This window comes from Desmodus rotundus, chromosome 6, assembly GCF_022682495.2.
Source record: "Desmodus rotundus isolate HL8 chromosome 6, HLdesRot8A.1, whole genome shotgun sequence".
NCBI classification, from domain to species: Eukaryota; Metazoa; Chordata; class Mammalia; order Chiroptera; family Phyllostomidae; genus Desmodus; species Desmodus rotundus.
In genome coordinates, this window is record NC_071392.1 from 28907824 (window position 1) to 28923977 (window position 16154).

General features: G+C 44.7%; 1 protein-coding gene and 1 long non-coding RNA gene across 2 annotated transcripts in view; one reads left to right on the top strand and one right to left on the bottom strand.

Annotated features, from left to right (window-relative positions):
• LOC123478367 (uncharacterized) overlaps window positions 1-9071 on the bottom strand; it is a 21036-nt gene extending 11965 nt beyond the window's left edge. The window contains exons 1-2 of the long non-coding RNA XR_006653550.2: window positions 8368-9071; window positions 1307-1409 (exon numbers count right to left, since the gene is read on the bottom strand). This is a non-coding gene — a long non-coding RNA (uncharacterized lncRNA). The remainder of the gene's footprint in view (window positions 1-1306; window positions 1410-8367) is intronic.
• PON3 (paraoxonase 3) overlaps window positions 5874-16154 on the top strand; it is a 25786-nt gene continuing 15505 nt past the window's right edge. The window contains exons 1-3 of the mRNA XM_024577173.3: window positions 5874-6011; window positions 7461-7531; window positions 11486-11541. Of these exons, the coding sequence (XP_024432941.2) occupies window positions 5938-6011; window positions 7461-7531; window positions 11486-11541 (201 nt within the window). The 5' untranslated portion in view covers window positions 5874-5937. The remainder of the gene's footprint in view (window positions 6012-7460; window positions 7532-11485; window positions 11542-16154) is intronic.

Below are 16154 nucleotides of genomic sequence, written 5' to 3' on the forward strand. Positions count from 1 at the left end.
ACCAGGCAATGCCTTAAGAATGGTCCATTTGTTATCTCATTGAATCCTAATTACAGCCCTAAGGGAGTAGATATTGATGTTATCTGCCTTGGTTACCATTTCACAGATGGTCAGTGTCACACCTGGTAAGGGGTGGTTCTCTGTTTCTGATGCTGGAGTCTGTACACGGAAAGCTGCTGACACGGGACTAATGAGGACCTTGCTGCTTAATGTTTTTCCTAACGTATAGTTTCTCCCTTTTCTTCATGTATTAGTTGATTTCTGCTTTTAGGCAAATCATTTAACGGGTTTTCAATGTAAATTGCAGAAATATTCTGAAACTTGGCCCTAACCATTTGGCCTGTGTTTTTATTTACATTTTTAAGTGGCCTGTTGCTAATGTATATTGGCACTATTGTATGCTAAAATATTGTTTTTTTGCTGTTTCCATTATCCATCCAAAAAATATTAAGTCATAGATGAATAAAGCAAGATTAAATATGGTTCACTAGGGATCCGAAACCAAGAAGCATATATTTTAATTTTAGATTATAACAATGACTATCTAAAAAGCTACTTTCATTAAAACTACCAGAATACAATAGGCATAAAAGGAACTTGTTTTTTTTTATTATACTTATTAGAATTTTTATTTGGACAAAAGTAAATATAATAAGCATATGTATCATTTGACCTAGAAATACAGAAAGAATTTAAAAAATAAACTATGGCCTCTGGGCCATGAAGGATGCTATTTTATCTAATCACAAATATATTGTGTATTTATTTATGGTGCCCTTACTCTGATCATGTATTGAGTTTACAATTTGGTTGGTTATTAATAGGTCAAGTCTTTCAAAAGGACTGAGATTGCAGTTGGGATATGCTACCACTAGAGGGATGCAGGCCCTGTGTGTGTGTGTGTGTGTGTGTGTGTGTGTGTGTGTGTGAATTCCTTTCAGTCTGAGATCCTGTTCAGTGACGATAAATATTGTTTTGTTTTTCTACAAAATTTCCATTCTTTAACAACAGCTAAATGTGAACACAAATACCTAATACAGGGATCAAGGAAAATAAAATATCAGCCTTAATAGTATTTTTTTCTCATTTTGTGTGTTGGTTATTTAATTGGTTAATGATAACTAATCTAAGGCTTTTCCTTCTCCTAGAGTTCCATTTGTTCAGTTCAAATCTTTTCCCGGAGTCACAACCTACCTAGGCTGGGGAATATCTACCTAGCAAAGCAATGAAGTACTAGCAGCACCCACCACCGCACCACCCACACCCACCCACCTTTCCTTAGCTACTCAGAGTTTTCATGACTCACTCAGCTTTGCATGAAAGGATTCCCAGGTGTGAGAGGAGGGGGCTTGGAAGAATCCCAGCAGCTCTCTCTTGGCTTCCTGCACCTGGTTTTCAAGATTTTTATTCTATGAAAAGAAGGCAGAGAAGAAGAGAAAAGAGCCCAGTCTTAATTTGTATAACTGTAAAAAAGGATAACTTTCAATTCAGTTTAAATGTTTTTAATATACTATGTGGCTTTTCTGTAGCCACCCCTGAGTTAGGCACTGGGATACGACAGTGAACAAACACAATGCCTATATTCTAAAGAGACAGTCAGCAAACGAGAAGCACAGATTGAGAGGGAGAGTGACTATAAGAAACTAAACCAATGTGATTAGAAAATAATTTGAAGAAACCACCCCCCAGCTTTTCAAAAGTTTAAAGCTAGAGAAAAATGGAAATCTACTTCAACGACTACCTGTACTTACCTGTATCTACCAATCACCGATTATCGATTTGCAAGTATAGAGGCTTTTGTTTTACTGCACCATTTGATACCGAGGCGGAGATACCATCAAAAAGCATATAATACACCTAACCTCCTGAACATCATAGCTTAGCCTAGCCCACCTTAAGTGTGCACAGAACATAGTACCTGAAAAATGCCAGCAACGCAGGATGCTGCAGAGTGCCAGCTGTTTACCCTCCTGATTGCATGGCTGCCCGGGGGCTGCAGCTCACTGCCACTGCCCAGCACTGGGAGAGAGTATTGTACTGCATGTCACTAGCCCGGGAAAGGGTCAAAATTCACAATTCAAAGTACAGTTTGTAGTGAATGTGTATCACTATTGCAATGGGGTACAGAGCATGGGTCTACTGAGGGCAGGGGAGCCCCACCATCCCCCCAAATCCTGGAGGGGGGGCAGGGTAGGGTGCTCACAGAGCAAAAGTGCAGAGTTTGAGGCACATTATGTAACAAAGGCAGTTTAGCGGCCTGTGCCTTCCTGAAGGGAAAATCTGCAGAAGCTGCAAATTGCATATGTGGCTGTGCAACTGTGCACTGGCAGAGTGACTTGTGACATTGCTGGGGGAGAGCTTGTACAACCCCTGCGTGAGCTGCGGGGTTGGATGCCCACATTGGATGCCTGTGAGTCCCTGGGAACTCTTGCCCTGACTAAAGATGGCAGCCAAAAGAGGATCAAAGACACTGGGAGCTGACCAAAATGGCAGAAACTAACATACAAGAGGAAGAGCTGGATGTAAGATCACATAGGAAGTTCTGAACTGAGCATTCAAATTGAATGCCTGAACCCTAACATTCAAATTAAAGCATTAAGTCAGGCTGAGTAATAGGAATGTCTGCCACAAGGTTGGGAGGTCTGCCTGGAGGTCTGTCAGGAGAAGATGGCAGCAGAGCTGGCCCAGAGCTGTGGGGACCTGCCTGGCCAAGCCCACAGACACATGAGAGGTGCTTTGAGCTGAACTGTGACCTGGAATGCTGAGCTACAGACTTCAGCTTTTCTGAAGGATGTAAGAAGTCACTGTTTTGCTATGGAGGCTGTTGGTACGGGACTTTAGAGCTTGGTGCAAGTTCTCTCCCTCTGGGCTTTTGTCATTTGTATGTTCTGGGCCTCTGGTTCTGCTCCCCACACAGACAGGAGTGCTCATGGGACCAGGAGATGTGGGGCCCACCAGGGGCTTAGAACCCACAGAGCATGGGACCCCACTCTTGGAGGCAGGGTCCCACACAGGGACATGTGCCTCCCTGGGCTCCAGCCTCTGGGACAGTGTAGCGTGGCAGAGTTTCCTGGACCGCCACCCAGAGACTAAGAGCATTGCACCCCAGATCCTGAAGGAGAGAGAAGCTGTGAGAGGATGGTGACTCTGAAATCCTCAAGTACACATTCCAGGGAGGATGGAGACCCATTTGCATGACTGGCTGGTGGACAAATAAGGAAATGGGGAACTTCTGGGCATGGTTTTTGGCTTGTAGCCTTTTGGGAAGCAAGGGAAGTTCTGGGTCTCATGGAAGAGAAGGACTCAGAGCAGAAGTGCTCTCAGTACCCCCAAGGTTGGAACCCTGTTAATAAAAACCTGTTTCCTTCAACACATATTGTTGGGTCATGTAGATTCAAGGTGCCGAGTGGCCGAGCCCCAGTTTGCGTGGTTACAGTTTCACCTACCATAAAGTCAAACAATCGTGAGTTAAACTGTTGTAAGTCAGGCGCCATCTGTACTTCAAAATTCATATCCCCAGCTACAAACTTGCAGTCATCCTCTGTTTTTTTGTCTTTGTCCTTAACTGTCAGAAACTCAACCTGATTCTATCTCCAACTGATGGCTCCAATCTCTTCTCCTGCCTCCACAGCCAGCTCTACAGTTGAGTCCTCTAATGCTTTGTGCCCAAATGTTTTCCAAGTGGGCCCTTCTGTGCCAGTACTTTCCCTCTCCAATCCATTTTCTACTCAGTAGCAAAGTCCATGGATCATATTACCTCCTGCTTGACACCTTTCTGAGTTGTCCAGTCTCTTTGTGAAGACCTGCCAGGTGCCATGGGATCTGGGCCCTGCCTTCCCCTCCCGCTTCATTTGGCACCCTTCTCCTCCTGCAACTGCTTGAGCCAGGCAGATGTCACCCTTTCCTTCATTTGGAATGCTTCTCGGCTCTTTACAAACATAGTTTCTTCTTGTACTTAGGGTCTCAGTTTAATGCCACCTCTTGAGTGAGGCCTTTCCACTTCTTAGAGAGAGCAAGCGCTTTGCAGGAATATGTCTTTGGTAGGCAAACTAATCAATCTGGAGCCATAAGTCATCTGTTGAGCCCATATATCCCAGGAGACAACGTTCCTCTGTATAGTCATCCTGAGGCCAGGGGCCAGGCAGCTAGGGACCATCCTACAGCCCAAGTCTGGTGACATTGTCTGTAGTAGTCAATCCTGAACTGTTCAGCCGGTCCTGTTTTGCCTTTCCTGAAGAAACCCCGATAAGAGCAGGAGCCTAAACCAACCCCTCCTGTCTTCTGCCTCCTGCCCACTCATATCTTTCCCATAAGTGTAATAAAGTGTTTTTTTTTTTCTTTCTGAGCTTCTCTGTCTCTTCTTGTGGCCACACTTGATTGACCATTTCATAAAGAATAGAAAACAATTTGCTTGTTTACTTTGTCTTTTTTCCCCGTTTCCTCCTTCCTGCACTCCTTCTTTTCTCCTTTTCCTTTCTCCCTCTTTTCATCCCTTCCTCCCTTCCCCAAAATGTATTTCCCCACCAGAATGTAAACTCCCCAAATGTATGGGTATTGTGTTTGCACTATGTCTTTAAGGCTGCACAAGTAGTTGTAAGTGATCGTCAAATATTTCTATGTGTTGAACGACAAGAAATGTTCCTCCCCTTCTCTCGTAGCCTCCAATGGCCCCACCCACACACCATTCCAGAGAACAATATACATTGAGTGGACATGAACACATATTTATGGTTCTAAGCACTAGGTGCTGTATTAGTGGTAGGCTTTGCTATTCACAGCATAATTATGTGTTCATATTATAATTATGTATCCCATAGACCAGGGGCACCTTTTCTTTTCTTAATATCTCCCGGTCTGATAAATCTCGTCTCAACACATATTACTCAGTTAAACTCAATAGAACTACTCTTTCTTTCTGTTGGTAAATAAAAACAGATCATCCTGGAAGATGCTGCTTTGCTTTGCTTACATTCCTGTCTTCCCCACCCTCAGCTTCCCTCCTTCCAGTGTGGTTTTCCTTAGGAGAGGGGGGTGTGCATTCCTCATGGGGAAGGAACTGCAGACCCAGAAGAAAGAAGGATCAGGGAGGCTTTTCAAAATCTAACCACCCCCAAAAACTATTTTCCCTTCCCCCGACTTTCCTCATCTTCGTGTAACCTATTCTATTTTTTTTTCTTCACTTTTCCCGATTTTTCTTTATTCCATCAACAACAGGGGGAGATACTAATATTCACAATGCCACCCAGTCAACAAACTGACCTGGGCACCCACCATATTCAGAGTTCTGAAGCCGGCCGTGAAGGCCAGGAGGTGAGGTCCTGTGCCTGGAATCTAGGAGAAGGGTGAGTTCAAATTCTCTTTGCTTTAATTATCTTCGTTTATTAGTCCTCCCACTGTCTCAGGAGTAATTCTGTGGCTCAACTCAGGTTTCACCTTCTGGAAACCTGAAGTTGGGGCTCTGACCTCGTGCTCCCTGAGGTCCCTTTGGGTCATTTGAAGAGTTGAGGTGGAATTCTGCAGCTTTTAGCAGCAAACTCCCTCTCCACACCATTGGGTGTGCTCTTGACAAAGCTGTCCAGAAGGCTAACACCGGATTTTACCCGCAGCCCCGGACTCTGTGCCTGTATTGAGTCTTGAAGAAAAGGGGAAAAAAAAAAAAAAAAAAAGAATCCCGTGAGTCAAGGCTCCTCTTTGAACCTCACGCAGAAAGTTGGTCTTGAACCTCCTACGGAAAGGTAGCCTTGGATTCCCCACCCCCGCAGAAAGATGGCCTAGAACCCCGGGAGATATCTACCCGGGCCCCAGCGTCCTGTAGCCCACCTGGCAGCAAGTGCGGGAGGGCGGGGCGGGCAGCAATCCAAGGGCGGGTCTCGGAGCCGGGTCGCCCCGCCCTCCCAGAGGGCTCTGCTCCGCTGGACACCACTGGGTGCTGGAACCATGGGAAAGCTGGTGGTGCTGACCCTGCTCGGGGCCGGCCTGGCCCTAATCGGGGAGAGGTTTGTGAAGCTTAGGTGAGTTGGCATCTTGATGGGGCGTCCTCGTCCCTCCTTCGTCTTTGAAGTAAGGTCCAGGGCTTCCCAGTGCCGCTTTCCTAGCCAGTAGGAGGAGTGAGCCGTTTTGGAACCTCACTCAATTCCGCCCAGCAAACTGATGTGGAAAGTGAGCGAATTGCTTGCCTTTCCTAAGGTTGTAGGGCAGAAAAGCCCCCATTTATTTTCTAAAAGTCACCCCCCCAAGCCCCGCTTCCAGATCGCTCTCAGCATTCTGCTCCTGCAAAAACTTCGTTGGAAGCGCTGGGTTTGGGAGAGGGGACCAGGCTGCTCAGACATTACCGCAGGGCCAAACACTGAGGAGTCCCAGGCTGCAGAACTCACGCTAGGTTAAGAGCTATTCAGGCAGGAGGGGAATGAGCCTGAACTCGAAGGTGGTAACTGCCATGCTGTAGGTGTATGAGCTTTTGAAGTGGAAGATCGAGTGGTGATAGCCCGAAATATCTCAGAAGAGTCAATAATCGATTTGGAAAAGGAAATGTTAGGTGATGCCACACATTTCTGAGTGGATCTAAACCCTTTGCTTGCCTTCAGTTGTTGGGGCGCTTTTATTTATTTCTCTACGTAGAAGCTGGAATCTCTTGAAGAGACCGATGCCTTTGGTGATACTTTCTAGTTCAGCTTGAGTATGTTTATTGTAACATTTGCTCCCAGTGTACCCAAGAGAATCATTAAAAAAATAATTATTATAAAGTAGATCTAAGGCATATTTTTTAGCAGTGACTGTAAGAGAAGTCTTAAGTGTAGAGCCATCCTGAACACTACTCGATAAAAATGTAAACATACCCCTGGCATTTAAAAGAATGTTTCACTGTGGGAACGAGAGCACTATATTGAAAAATAATGTGGCCAATTGTTTAGATTGTGGTTAGTTTGATGAATTGCAAAGTAAGTCAGCATAAAAATTTTAAAATAATGAAGTTAAAGCAAAGGCTACAGGGTTTAGTTATTTGGGGAATTTGAACTTGGGGAAAGCAGTTTGGGGAGGGGGGTGAGTCAAAAGGCAAGACCATAGTGGATTAAGGGGTGCCAAAGTGCAGTTATAACAGGCAATACTTTATCAAATCAGATAACACATCTTGTACTTTTAAATCAATAATACTGCGCAGTTAGTTGCTCATGCTATTAAATATTATCTTCTGTTTGGGCAGCAAAGTGTTGTCCATGTATAATTGCATTTTAGTCTTTCAGTAAGAACTGGGTGAGGTTAGCTGATAAAGGCTGATAAAGGCACATTGCCCACATAATGTCAACATTATGTGACTAAAGGTAAACAAAAGGAGTCACCTGCTTGTTGTATTGCCCGTCAATGATGAAAGAGAGCTCATGAACATGAAAGAAATTAAAGCCATGTTTAGTCACTGATTTGGGAAGTTGTGCATTCACTTCCAGTACTACTGTCTTCCACAGACAAAGAACTAATGCGTTTCGAGAAGTGGAGCCAGTAGAACCCCATAACTGCCACCTCATTGAGGGAGTTGGTATGTATGTGACAGTGCCGAGAGGGGCCAGCACAGTGTCTTGGTCACCATCCACGTGAGCGAGGCTGCCAACTGATTTAATCCCCTGCCACTCCTTAAACCCCAGCTGCCTCAGCCCAGGTTCTCAAGGGTTCTCTTCAGTGTCAAAACCAGCAGCTTTTTCTCAGGTCTCTTTCTTACTGATGTCCCTGTGATGAACAACATCATTGACTAGTCCTTGTCCTGTCCCTCACCAAACTCTCCTCCTGTCCCTTCTGTGACATTTCTCTCCTCCTCTCTGTCTTCTTCTCTTGCCTGTCTTCTTTTTTTTTTCTTCTTCCCTCTCAGTGATATTTCTGGCTTCACGTGCTACCTCATTCAAAATGTGTCTGCAAGTACCATGAGGAATATGACTTACCCCTTACTCTCCAGGACCTCACAGCCCACTGAGATGTCTTTAAAGAGATTGATTGAAAATCCATAGCCAGACCCCTAACCTCTCAAACACCAGGCCTACTTTTCCAGTCTAAAATCCAATTTATTCTACTTTGTATTTCTGGTATTTTCTCCCCACCCACAACCAGCTCTTCTTCTGGACTTCCCTTAGGCGTGATACCTCCATTCTCAAAGAGGCTCCTTTCACAATCGAGCCATTGTTTCCCTTGTTCCTCATTGTTCCACATGACATGTGCTGACAGCAGTCTCCTCGTGCCACACTTGGGGCAGATCTCACCGAGTGACTTCAGGGACTGCTGATTTTGGCTCCGAGCCTCCCATTTTCCCCAGCACTCCCAGAAAAAAAAGTTTAGTTAGATTCTGTTCACTCTTCTGGGAATAAGTTCTTTTCAGTCTCTCACCTTTGTTTATGAAATTTCCTCCACTGATTTCATCTCTGCTTGCTGGAGTGGGCTGCAAATTTCCCTCCCACCTCTGAATTCTCACAGCACTCTGAAAGTCTGGTTCAGTTATGACACCTATGACACGCTTTATGTTATAGCTAGCAGTGTTTTCTCTCAATATCACATTGCAGACTCCCTAGGGTCAAGGACTGTGGCTTATTTATCAACATGTGACAGGATGACAGCATAGCCCATTGGGATAGGAGTTTGTAATATAGATATATGAAATCAGAAAGAATAAGAACTCTTTTAAAATTGGGTCTCTTCTCTCTCTCTCTCTCTGTGTCTTGATTTCTTACAAAAAAAGTGGCCTGGCCCTTGTGTTCCCTGGTCTTAGAGGAAGTTTGTGCTGCTGGCTAGAAAGCAGAAAGAGTAGAAGACAAACTCCTTTCTGATGTGTGTTTTCTAACGCCCAAGGTCCTGCAAGGGATTCTGATGGAGAAGGGATAAGAATATGTGGGTTTTTGAATAACAGGGACTGTTGCCCCACTCACTGCCTGACAGTATCCAGGGGAAGAAACAAGAGCTGGGAAGGAATGGCTACAAGGCACCTTTAGGGAGGCTGGACTCTGTGCTGTGTGTCCCAGCCTGGGCAAGAGTCAGGAGCCCATGCAGGACCTGGCAGTGACAGAACTGTCTAAATCAGCAGTCTTCAACCGGTGCGCCGCAAGAGTTTTTCCACATGCAGTACTGACCGCTTAGTCAGGGCCACTGACCTCTTTTCCCTTAGCTTGTCAAATACAAAATATATGACAACAGCCAACACATCAACAGCCATCTGGGGTGAATAAATCAAAATTATACCTATTTTTGTCAGATCAATAAAAATATACTTTTTGGTGTGTTGCAGAATTTTAGTAATTAGCTTATGTGTGCCAGCCATGAGATGACAAAAGTTGAAAATCGCTGGACTAGATGATTGCTAGTATCTAATCATACTCTCAGATTATGTAACTCAAACATATTTGAGAAGATAAGACTACAGCTAATATTGTAACATGTAAATCAATGTCCTGATTATCCAAATATGTTGAAGAGAGTGATTTAAAGGAAGCAGGGTGGGAGTAGAAGAAAAAACAATGCCATGTCACTTCTTGTGTCTGACAGCATATGTATGTTTTATTTTGGAGGACTAAACACGTTAGAATGATCATGGGTCATTTGTCAACAGGACAATGTTGATACATATTTAAAGATACTAATACTGCCTAGTGTGTATGAACACTCCGCCGAGACCTTTACCAACATTTACATCATCCTCATAACCGACCTGTGAGGTGGGTGCTGCTGTCTGTCCTTGCAGATTAGGAAGCTGACACGCAGAACACAGTCACTTGCCAGCGGCCCGGAACTAGAGGGCAGCAGGCGTGGATTAGGAGCCGGGAAGGTTTGCCTCTCTGCGCCGTACTCTCCGCTGGGCGGCACCGCCTTTCTTATCTACTGCCCACCCGTTTTTACTACAGACGATTCAGGAAGTATGGTGGGGGCAGAAAACAAGGTGTGAGGTGAACTATTAATAAGTAGCTGATCAAAACAAGGCAGGCTGGATACTTAAAAAAAGATCACTAGGGAGACAATACTCGCGAGACCCAATTATCTGATGAGTGAATGGTTTTATGAAGCAATGGAAAACCACGAAAGGACTTTAGGCAGTGTGTGTTAGGCAGTAACGGGGTTGGGGGGCAGGATTCTGATTTGTGTTTTCTTCACGACCTAGAATTTTGGGGGTTATTTTATTGGTGGAAGAAACTGTCTTTTCCTTTTCCTTCCCCAATATGCTTTCTGGGTAGAAAGGATGAACGGTAAAAAAAGAAATCCAGAAATCATATCTCATAGATCTTTGGTATTAAGTTCATCTTTTCCCCAAGGCTTTAGAGTCAATGGTTGTTTTAACCAGGCAGTTATTTGGCTGCCCTTGGCATCTCCTCAAAGCTACACTTGAAATCTAAATGGCTTTATCAGGGCTTGTCCTGAGCAGGAAGATCAAGGGACAGCCATTGTGTTTTGGTGTCTTCCTGTCTTCCCCTCCATCGCTTCCCCTCTCCTGCAGTTTCCTATGTGTCCAAGATATATTTCCACTCTGTAGTAGGTTCCATTTGTTTTTTTAGTGGGCTGTCACAAACTTCACTCTAACATGTGACGTGATTGGTAGTATTTGATAGTCATGCTTCGGCATGACCCTTTTTAAAGGTGCCTTAGGGCAGCCCCTCTCTGTCTTGTGTGGTCTGTCTGTAGTCTCTCGCCTCAGTAGCTTGAAGGTAGCCAGACTTCTTACATTTAGGCTTAGGGCTCCCAGGGCTCCCAGGTTTCACGCAGAAAGCGAAAGAGATAAAGAGAGAGAGAACCAGCAAAAGCTATGGCTGTGACTTTATACATCCATCCTATGGCATCACTTGTACCGCATTCTGTTTGTCAAAGCATTTGTCTACTAGGAGCCATGCAAACCCCTTTTCCACCCTGGTCTCAGTCATGACTTACCTATTATATGCTTCTTTCCAAAGAAAAATGCTCAAGACCAACTCTCAGTGGATAGAGATCTGACGAAACTCTTTCAAATTCATTTATATTTAGTAGTCGGTTTGCAGGAAATTGCCTTTGTGAAAGAGAGCAATTACTCAACAATTTCCCAGTATGATTACATAACGATAGACTTTCTAAGCCTCCACAAGGTGGAAAAAGAGAAATGCTTGGCAGAGAGGGCTTTAAGAGACCTTCACAACAATGACTTTCCAAATGTCTCCACTTGGTCCATAGATCAGGGTAATAAAGCGGGACCTCTCAGGACAGACGAGAGATGTCATTATTTAAAGAATACATCTAGGACATCCCTTCATTTTATAGTTATTTGCTTTTTTCCTCTTGAGATGGAATTCCAAAAAAAAATCATATTGGAATCTGACTCAGGTTTTATTGTAGAGTAGCATGCCTCTGGGATTCTCGAAAGTTAATACAGTTTCCCAAGTAAGTAGTTGCAAAAAGTCAATGAAGTTTTCAAAAGAAATTCAAACTTTTGACTGTGAGATTTATCTCTTAAGTCTTCAAACATGCATTTTGTGATCCTTTGCTTCTTTTGCAGAAAATGGCTCTGAAGATATTGATATACTTCCTAGTGGGCTGGCTTTTATCTCCAGTGTAAGTATCTTCCATAGCCCTCAGAAGCTCATATCAATATGTGTGTGGGCAGCACATCAGTGTTGCCGACTAAAGCTGCCAGACAGACCCTTACACGCTCAGCCCACCTGCAGATAAACCAGCCAACTAAAAAAGCCGAAACAGCATTCTGGAGGGCTAATCAGGGCACCCAGCAATGCTTGGGCTGGTTCCCTGTGGGCAATTTCATACTCAGTGGGGTCTCAGTAAATGTCTAATGATTTTCGTTCAATTCCTAGACGACTCTCCAGCCCTGTTCTTTGCTGTCCATCCCCGCCTTTGCCTTATTTGGCCAGGCTTAGCTCTTAGTAATCATTTTCTCACTAACTAGTATTCTTCTCACCAGGCCTGCTTGTACTTGGAGCTAAGTCAGTGTTTGCGGATTGAATGTTACCCATGTTCCTCGATTCAAAACCCAAGCATTTTCCATCTTGGGTTCCCTATCATTCTTTCCAGCTCTTTCAAAGAGAAGTAGAGAAAAGCCTGCATTTTATTCCCAATACCATTTTCACAGGCTTGGGAATATCAGGAAGCTCTGTGAGGGATTGAATTTCAATTAAGTAAAGTGTATATGTTGTGGAGATGTTGAAAATTACCATAAATTTGTTAAATCAGTTGCAATTTGAAGTGGGCTGTAAGATATTGAAAAACTAGATTGACTCCATTTTCCTTGTGAATTCTGATTTCTGGAATTACATGTCTTCATGTTCCATTTTGGCCAAGAAAATGGAACTACTATTAGTTCCATTTACTACCAAATAACATGACCTTTTAAATCTATATCATTTTGGTCAAAAAGGGGACTCACATAATAATCCTTAATGGCCTGAATTGCGAAATTCTTAAATATGCACAGTGTAGTCAGGGTCTTGTTTGTATTTTAAATTGCTGCTGGTGGTGGTAAGTGTGGAGGTGGGTGGGTGGGTGGGAGGGATTTTATTTCTTTAGTTTTCCTCCAAAACCAAAGATAAAACAAAGCTGTCTAGAAATGCTTTTTTTTTGTTGGCTTAAATTTTCTATGGACTGAAGCGGATCCTGGCCAGCAGGATCCTGTGTTGTGGCTACAGAAATCCTGTGGACAAAAAGGGGCGGCATGGCCACTCTCTAAGTGAGAGAGGGTGAGAGGGCTAGAGAGAGCCCAAGAGAGAGAGCCGACCCCTGCCTGGACAGGCTTTTATTGCTTTTCTGGGCACATTACATCGAGGATGGTCCTCATTTACTATGCACGGGTTCACTGTAGGTGATTACCTTTTACAGACAACCAAGGACAGAATGCTGCTAATTACTTCAAAGAGAAGGATGTTATAGCTCAAGGAGCAAAGTGGTTGAACTGGTCACACTCCATACTTGGGTGGTTAAGCACAGACTTTAGGAAGTTAAAGATAAACTCAGTAAACATTTCCTGCCTCAATTCAGGGTGAGGGAGTTTTTGCAAAAGCAAGTCTCATAGCAGCCTAGGTACGATACAGGCCTGATTCCCCACGGGAGAGTCTATCCATGGGCGTGGGTCCTGCCCGCCGAACCTCGCTCCCCACTGGCTTTTCCGAGTGGGGGCTGGGCCACATTTCCCACGTGTGGAATGGTTCCCTATAATAGACAATTTAGATTTTCAATATTATGCCAAATAGACCTTTCAAAATGATTATGAATGTAGCTGGGAGACTTCTGTGCTGTTAGGAAGTAATATTTGCAGCTCTCACTGTATGCTGCTTTTCTACTTTCACTGGAACTAACTGTACTGACTCAGTGCGATACAGAAAATAGAGATTTTCATAACAGATAATTCCATGAGGAATGTGAACAGGAAGTTTTAAATAATGGAGCTATTTTTGTAAACTAGCAAACAACTTGTAACTTATAAGCTAAAGAGGATGTTCTTTGTTTATTTTTAATCTTTATGACTATAATCAGTTCAAGTCCTTGTTCTATTTTCTCCTGGCCCCCTTTCTTGCCACCCTAGAACATGTTTGGAAGCTGCTGATCTCAAGGCTAATGCTGTGATAGATATTCTTGGCTTATTTAGAGGGGCTGAGCAGGCTATTTATTTGCTTCCTTACCTTGGTCCTTGGCATGCTTCTCTTTGCCGGCAAGGTTACTCCCTTCCTCACGCGTGCCGGCTAACTTTGAGTTCTCCGTGAGATCTCACTGTGATGGCACTGTAACTCCTGAGAAAAGCCTTCCCTGACACTCTCGATGGGTGCAGTGCCTCTTCTCTGGCCCCTTGGGTTCCTGTGCTCAGGCCCTTACATACAATACCACATCTGATGAGCTTGTGTGGTGCTGTCTTTGTGGATTTCAAGCTCCTTGAGGCCAGGACTTTGGCCTGTTCATGGCCATGCTCAGCGCCAAACATTCTATCTGGCATACACGGTGCTTGGATACTTACTGAATGCACGTGCTGGTGAATGAGGCCAGAGGAGGACTTCACTGCCTGTCCACACATAGCTGTAGTCTCTTGGGGGAAATAAGATGCTTGTACCTCTGCTACCAGGTCAGGGATGGGCCTGGAGTGGGTCTGTCTCAGGCGGGCCTGGAGAAAATGTGAGTTCTTGGCTTCGTGTAGGAAAGATTTCACAACATGAGTCCAGGGGATTGTGAGAGTACATGTATGAAGGCTGGGGATAGGGAAACAAAGGAAGGACTTAGTGCAGAAGAAGTAACAGGAGAGAACCTAGGCTTTGGCTCCCCAGAAAAGCAGGGAGGGAGGGAGCCAAGGTGGTGCTGCTGTTAGCTCACTGTGAAGTCAGAGAAAAAGGGGGCCTTGGAGACAAGACTGGGGGTTAGACCGGGTTGAGCTGCCACTGCTCTCTGCTCCCCTGGCTGCAAGTCTCATGGGGACCCTTAGAGTTTAGGAGGAAGTAAAAAGTTCATGCCTGGGAAGAGGCAAGGGCGTGCTCTAGGGCAAGCCCACCCTGAGTCTTTGTCCTGAGAGCTTTTTATCTTTATTCTGCAGGTGAGAATCTTAGGGGAGGGTTTCAACAGGATATTTATCATCATTCCAGGTGTATTTTTAATATGTTGATGTGTGAAAATGAGTGCACAAGGAGGTTTGGGAATATTCTTTGTTCTGTTATACTGTTTTACTTTAATCTTGGGTCTGTCTGGCTTTTCATGGGGTTTTTGTTAATTTGTTCTCCTGATTTATTCTGTCCTTGGGTTTAGCTGGCACAAGACATTAATGGGATCTCTGTTCTCTATTTCCCAGGCCAGGGAGATTTAAGCTATGTATTCTCTGGTTAGGGAGGAGAGGTATAAACCACTTGCTCTTGAGTGTCCTTGGTTAGGGGAGATAAGTTCTTGCAGCTGGATGTAAGTGGCTCAAACTGTGTGGCCTTGTGTAATTTTCTTGTCTCAGTTTTCCCATTCCACCTGCCCAGGAACTTTCCTGGCTTCTTACTCTCCTGCTTCCCCTCCAAGTGATTTTCAGCATTTTCAGTGGGGAATGATATCAAAAGCATTGCGTACAGTCACTTGCCACAAATTCTTACCCAACTGCCTGAAACAGAAAGCCAGTGAGTGGGAAGCCGTCTTATCAGAGGTGCTTCATTCATCGTGACACTTAACCTAGCCAAGCTTTTGGCAGTGCTCCCCCCTGATTTTCCTATCGGATTGTTTTCATTTCTAGAATAACCAGTGTCAGTCCTCGCTGACAATGCCCTCACATGCCCCCAAACTATCATGGCACTTGCCTTGGTGTTCTGCCTTGAGCTACCTTCCTGGGTGATAGATATTCTTGCCTGTCAGACCTTTCTTTATGGTATGGCAAAAGAGGCTACAATTAATGATCTGAGTGATTTAGGCAATAGACTTCTCTGGGCTTAATTTTCCTCAGGTGAAAGGTAAGTTTTTCCACAGGTAGAAAGGGAAGGATTCGATGTCCCTGATGTTTTTTCCCTCAATGCTACCATTATCTAATGCACTGGACTTGGTGACCAATTGACTATAAGGGGCGGTGGTGGGGGGAAGGTACACCAAGCCCAGAGCGGGTCTGCCTCGGGCCACCCTGCAGTGTGTGTGTTCTTGGTTTTGTGCAGGAGCGATTTCATAACACAAGTCCAGGTGATTTTGAGAGTATGTTTATTACAGCTGGAGGCAGTGAAACAAGAAAGGACCTAAGCTAGAAGAAGCAACAGGAGAGAGCCTAGGCGGGGCTGCTTTGGCTCTCAGAAATGTTCCAGGAAAGAAAGGAGCCACGACGAGGCTGCTTTGGCTCACTGAGAAGTCGGAGCAAAGGGGGCCTTGGAGACAGGTTCAGGGGGTTAGTCTTCCATGAGATGCTGCTGCTGCCCTGGTTGCAAATCTTGCGGGATCCCTTAAGTTCAGGAGATGCATGCCAGTGGGGGAAGAAGAGGGGGAAGAGAAAGGCGTGGTTGTGCTCCCAGGAGAAAGAGCGCCTGCTGGGACCTTTGTTTGGAGGGTTTTAAAGGCTGGGATTTTAGGGGAGATCTCAATAGAATATTCATCAGCTCTTCCAGGTATGTCCTTTCAGGGTCATGGTGTCTACTGATTGGTGGGAGCCAGGACAGGGATGTCATTAGTCATTGCAGTTGGTCCTGGAGTTGCCCACACGGTGCTGTTGCTTTTCCGGGCTTGGA